The sequence below is a fragment of the Haliotis rufescens genome, unplaced genomic scaffold, assembly GCF_023055435.1.
Source record: "Haliotis rufescens isolate VD_foot unplaced genomic scaffold, xgHalRufe1.0.p SCAF_6, whole genome shotgun sequence".
Classification (NCBI taxonomy): Eukaryota; Metazoa; Mollusca; class Gastropoda; order Lepetellida; family Haliotidae; genus Haliotis; species Haliotis rufescens.
The window spans coordinates 45,542,177-45,549,189 of record NW_025964334.1 but is presented as its reverse complement, the minus strand read 5'-3'; the positions used below and the strand labels follow the sequence as shown (position 1 = coordinate 45,549,189).

The 7,013-nt window shown below is 40.3% G+C and overlaps 1 protein-coding gene across 1 annotated transcript; it reads left to right on the top strand.

Annotated features, from left to right (window-relative positions):
* Nucleotides 1–743: 743 nt before the first annotated feature.
* On the top strand, nt 744–2,632 carry LOC125374848 (probable GPI-anchored adhesin-like protein PGA18). The gene is made up of 2 exons (XM_048386522.1): nt 744–776; nt 1,385–2,632. The coding sequence occupies exons 1-2, from the start codon at nt 744–746 to the stop codon at nt 2,630–2,632; spliced, it is 1,281 nt and encodes a 426-aa protein (XP_048242479.1).
* Nucleotides 2,633–7,013: the final 4,381 nt, after the last annotated feature.

Sequence of the window (7,013 nt, the reverse complement as noted above, 5' to 3'; positions counted from 1 at the left end):
ATTAATCATGACAATCACGTAAAAGCATCCATTCCTGGTAAATTAAGACCACTTGCCCAATTAAGATGCAGAGTTGTCCCATTCGGGTAGAAACCGGTCCAGAGCCTGTTGATCAATATATCATATGTTACAACCAAGTAAAGGTGTACGAAGTGCATGTCTTCGTGAACTGTCTGTGATGACGCGTTTCAATCTGCTGCAAAGTGCCTGTTATTAAAGTAGCTCATTTAAAAATCTTACGAACTTGGAACAGTTAACAATCTCGCCCAAACCTGATTTTACATCTTACAATGACGCAGAAATATTTGGTATAACTGATGGTTGCTTTTACCCATATTGGAAATGATATGAGTTGCATTAACGTAAAAAAATAAAGTCTTCCATAACTCCATGATGAATGTCGCATCTATATGAACCCAATATTGTTATGACATATTTATGTTGTTCATAAATCGAGACTTAACATTCACAGATAGGTCTCTTTCAGGTAATATTTAATATTGAGAATAATCCGTATTTGTAAAAGGACGAATTGATGACATTATTTTCAGGTTTTCACCCAAATAAAAGACATCTTAAAGAATCATTGACGGTCAGTACTGATGTTCACATCCCATATACTACTTCCCGCTGAAGTACACCTCGCAAACAGTGGTTATGTAATTGATTTATTGACAATAATCTCTAACGTGGAAAGATTTATGCTCCATTCAGGAAAGTATGGATATATCTTGTGTGACGAGATGGAAACACGAACGGCACTCGAGACTCTGATTGTAACGCTGTCAACCCTGTATCGACCAGGCCCTTGGACTGAGCTGGCACATCTTGATAATCAATCAATTCTCTTTGTTGAACATTTACAACAAGAAAGACAACAACAATGAAACATAGTTTTATGTCAAGACCGAAAGCGTCTTTGAAACCAGCAATGCAATGGTCCTGATTTTGTCACTAAATCAATACATCATTGACCTATGTGCGCTGAGTCGCGACAAGCGCCTTCTATTTCCAGGCTTCCTTCGAAGAAGAAAACATGTTTGATGTTCCCAACAAAACCATTAAAAAACATAGAGAAGAGAAGCGAATATTTGCAAGGACAAAGGGGATAAGAAAACAATCATACCCACTGAGAGATTATCCCAACAGTAAAACCGAACACTCTCCTTCAACAACAAATGTCGTGTCATTACAAAAATATTTAATACCGTAACTTTCATAATCTGTGTACGTTGTCTTTTGTCCATTATTCCGAATTCTTTAACATAACTCAACAATACTGACTGCATCAGGACAATACTACAGTGACAACTGTCATTCTTCAACCATACAGACTACATCAGGACAACACTACAGTGACAACTATCCTTCTTCAACCTCACAGACTACATCAGGACAACACTACTGTGACAACTGTCGTTCTCCAACCATACAGGCTACATCAGGACAATACTACTGTGACAACTGTCGTTCTCCAACCATACAGACTTCATCAGGACAATACTACAGTGACAACTATCCTTCTTCAACCATACAGACTACATCAGGACAATACTACTATGACAACTACCCTTCTTCAACCACACAGACTACATCAGGAAAATACTACTGTGACAACTATCCTTCTTCAACCATACAGACTACATCAGGACAATACTTCTGTGACAACTATCCTCCTTCAACCATACAGACTACATCAGGACAATACTACTGTGACAACTATCCTTCTTCAACCACACAGACTACATCAGGACAACACTACTGTGACAACTGTCGTTCTCCAACCATACAGGCTACATCAGGACAATACTACTGTGACAACTGTCGTTCTCCAACCATACAGACGTCATCAGGACAATACTACAGTGACAACTATCCTTCTTCAACCATACAGACTACATCAGGACAATACTACTATGACAACTACCCTTCTTCAACCACACAGACTACATCAGGAAAATACTACTGTGACAACTATCCTTCTTCAACCATACAGACTACATCAGGACAATACTTCTGTGACAACTATCCTCCTTCAACCATACAGACTACATCAGGACAATACTACTGTGACAACTATCCTTCTTCAACCATACAGACTACATCAGGACAATACTACTGTGACAACTATCCTTCTTCAACCATACAGACTACATCAGGACAATACTACTGTGACAACTGTCGTTCTCCAACTATACAGACAACATCAGGACAATACTACTGTGACAACTATCCTTCAACCATACAGACTAAATCAGGACAATACTACTGTGACAACTGTCGTTCTCCAACTATACAGACAACATCAGGACAATACTACTGTGACAACTATCCTTCTTCAACCATACAGACTACATCAGGACAATACTACTGTGACAACAGTCCTTCTTCAACCATACAGACTACATCAGGACAATACTACTGTGACAACTGTCCTTCTTCAACCATACAGACTACATCAGGACAATACTACTGTGACAACTATCCTTCTTCAACCATACAGACTACATCAGGACAATACTACTGTGACAACTGTCCTTCTTCAACCATACAGACTACATCAGGAAAATACTACTGTGACAACTGTCGTTTCTACAACTATACAGACAACATCAGGACAATACTACTTTGACAACTATCCTTCAACCATACAGACTACATCAGGACAATACTACTGTGACAACTGTCGTTCTCCAACTATACAGACAACATCAGGACAATACTACTGTGACAACTATCCTCCTTCAACCATACAGACTACATCAGGACAATACTACTGTGACAACTATCCTTCAACCATACAGACTACTTCAGGACAATACTACTGTGACAACTATCCTTCTTCAACCATACAGACTACATCAGGACAATACTACTGTGATAACTATCCTTCAACCACACAGACTACATCAGGACAATACTACTGTGACAACTATCCTTCTTCAACCATACAGACTACATCAGGACAATACTACTGTGACAACTGTCCTTCAACCACACAGACTACTTCAGGACAATACTACTGTGACAACTGTCCTTCTTCAACCATACAGACTACATCAGGACAATACTACTGTGACAACTATCCTTCTTCAACCATACAGACTACATCAGGACAATACTACTGTGACAACTGTCGTTCTCCAACCATACAGACAACATCAGGAAAATACTACTGTGACAACTGTCGTTTCTACAAGCACGCAGACTACATCAGGACAATACTACTGTGACAACTATCCTTCTTCAACCATACAGACTACATCAGGACAATACTACTGTGACAACAGTCCTTCTTCAACCATGCAGACTACATCAGGACAATACTACTGTGACAACTGTCCTTCAACCACACAGACTACATCAGGACAATACTACTGTGACAACTATCCTTCTTCAACCACACAGACTACATCAGGACAATACTACAGTGACAACTGTCCTTCAACCATACAGACTACTTCAGGACAATACTACTGTGACAACTATCCTTCAACCATACAGACTACTTCAGGACAATACTACTGTGACAACTATCCTTCTTCAACCACACAGACTACATCAGGACAATACTACTGTGACAACTGTCCTTCAACCATACAGACTACATCAGGACAATACTACTGTGACAACTATCCTTCTTCAACCATATAGACTGCATCAGGACAATACTACTGTGACAACTATCCTTCTTCAACCATACAGACTACATCAGGACAATACTACTGTGACAACTATCCTTCTTCAACCATACAGAGTACATCAGGACAATACTACAGTGACAACTACTCTTCTTCAATCACACAGACAGCACCAGGACAATACCACTGTGACAACTATCCTTCTTCAACCACATAGACTGCATAAGGGCGATACTATTGTGACAACCACACAGACTGTATCAGGACGATACTACTGTGACAACCACACAGACTGTCACATACTGTGACAACTTCTTCTCGAAGAACACAGGCTGTAGGGCAATACTACTGAGACAACAATCTCATTGTATTAAATACCAATAATACATACCGATGTTATTACATACATAAGTTAATTCTTGTCCAACCACACACTATCGTGATTAAACAACCTCACTGCAAAACAAATCGTCTTCTCTTTGGTCTGTCGATATACTTGACTGACCGATGTCATGTCTGTAGGATTATCATCTTGTATTTTCGATCATATATCCCCGATAAAAATGAAGCATTGTGAAAACTCGCATCACCCAGGATTGATAAAGTATAAAGATGCCATTCCCCGCGCGTGCGTACAAATTGATAATCCTGATCTCCATTGTATTGTTCAGTTACTATCAACTGCCCCCTGAAACCAATGCTTCATAATTATATACACACAACAAACAACAACACGTATATGGACAACTGTATTACAAAATTAACTAAGTTTACAAATCCATACAGATTACTGCACAGCAACTGCATTGGCTGTACACAATAGGGCTGTAGTACAATATTGAATCAAAATATAAAATGTGAGACACAATGACAATAGTAATAATCACCTAGCCGCAACAGTGGTCAAACTTCCGAGAATAAGGGCGAAAAGTGATATTCACACGAAAGTTGGTATTGATGTAATATCAGATGAAATGTGAGATGACATGTAAGATTGCAGGCACACGCCCGCTCCACTTAGTATAGTCTTACTAGCTTCCAGCACGTTCCAACTAGTGCTTGACCAGTCCAGTGTAACTTGACCATCACAGATTAATCCACATGTTTCTATAACGCTTGACATCCATCCATGCTATTCAGGAAGTTAAGAGATAATTCGAGCATCCAAATATAATAACGTCCTAACTACTGCTTACATTAAAAAGTACTACATTCCTGACAACTAATCACTATCCAAATACAATGCAATGTGACTTTGGCAATATAAGCCTTGCTAGGCACCGCTATCTGCTGACACAGTTCTGCTTGCACCTATCTACTAGAGTTAAATGGCATAAAAAGCAAGCTACCAAGTCTTCATTCAGAACCTCTGCGTATTCGAATAGTCGCACCACGAGTTGTGAATAAAAAGCAGAGACCGTATAATAGACCTCTATATGGTCTCTGTAAAAACTTACATATTACTTTTTCGGTAGACGGCTCTCGCGCGACGCATGTTCAAGAACATAACTTAAACAAATCAATTCTTTGCATGCATGCATGTCTATTCGCATGGCCTCCCCTTTGGTTGATCAGAAAACAAAAGCAATGAACCAATGTCCTTATTAAATCAAGTAAGAACTGTAAGATTCAAAGGCAATAAACAATCGACTCTGCCATTTTCACATACACTGCGCGCTTTGTTTTGTGGCATGATGCATCCAAACAGCCAGTTTTAGAAGTGAAACACATGGCATAAACTCACACTACTGTGTTGGTAAGAACCAACAGTCTAGAAAGCGAAGCGGGTTAAAAAACATACAGAACTGAAAATATTTACTCTTCCTTAACGCTTGTCTTATTTTTGGATGACCCTCCCCGTGCCCTTGTTCATTTTTTTCATGACCCTTCCTGAAAAGACAAAATGCACTACATTCTCTAAACATTCTGTCTTGCAGCCGTTACAGCAAATGGGCACGCTCCAAACAGTTTATTTGAAGCTACATCAAGGTGCTTCCGCGCTTGCCAGTAGCTTTCGGCACTATTGTTGGCTTATGTTTACGTCGGGAATTTAATCAGTTCCTTCCAAATAATTCAATTCCTTTTACTGAAGTCCAGAACATGCGAATGTCCAGTTCTCATTATTATAATCATATCTGATACCTTTTTGCATATCTAGTTGACCAAACACGTGTTCGTCATACCTTGTCCTTGGCACTGATAAAACGATGTCATGGGTTGTACCCTCCACCTCCATGAGAGATCCATTGCTGAGAATTTATTGGCTGTATATAAACTTTCGTGCTGTTTTGCTATGCATCGCAAGATTCAGTACTCATGATATGTGCTGCATGGTGAGCCCTTCCTACCGCCAGTCCTATCTGGAATAGTCCCATCAGAACTACTCGTAGTGCGTCCCCACGTGTTAACAATCACCATGGTATGCATAATTGCTTCAATGTTCAATGCTGCAGAACGACTCTCTATTTTCTGTTTTGTCGTTTCGCAATGCTACAACACCAATAACATCAGCTCAAACATTTATGTCTTCTTTTATGAAACAGAAAAACCACTTTACAAAACTGCCACCATGTTATAGAAGACCGGAAAAAGGCCCGATATTCTTTGATGACACATGTCTTATTAAATATTTCAGCTTGCGCTTCGAAATCGATGGTATTTTAATCTAGAAAGTATAAAGTATAGATCGGGTATTGTCGCATCATTGTGTAGCTGGCATGAATGGAGGGCGATAAGGTACAATTAGGATTATTGGATACAGGCAGCATCTTGTCTATAAGGTCCCGAACAAACTGAAACTCCCCCGAGGATACCCACACAGCATCTTATTGTAATAACAGGGTAGAAGAACTTCGTTCTACAGCGGTGATGGTTACAGTGTGGGTGTTTGCTGAAGGGTGTTATAGAGGTGCTGAAGGCCTGCTATAGAGGTGCTGAAGGGCTCCTGTAGAGGTGTTATAGAGGTGCTGAAGGGCTCCTGTAGAGGTCTAATAGTGGTGCTGAAGGGCTCCTATAGAGGTGTTATAGAGGTGCTGAAGGCCTCCTGTAGAGGTGCTATAGAGGTGCTGAAGGGGTGCTGTAGAGGTGTTATAGAGGTGCTGAAGGGCTGATGTAGAGGTGCTATAGAGGTGCTGTAGGGGTGCTGTAGAGGTGTTATAGAGGTGCTGAAGGGCTCCTGTAGAGGTGTTATAGAGGTGCTGAAGGGCTGATGTAGAGGTGTTATAGAGGTGCTGAAGGGCTCCTGTAGAGGTGTTATAGCAGTGCTAAAGGGCTTCTGTAGAGTTGTTATAGAGGTGCTGTTGGGTGTTATATTGGTGCTGAAGGGCTGCTGTGGGGTGTTATAGAGGTGCTGTTGGGGTGCTATAAAGGTTT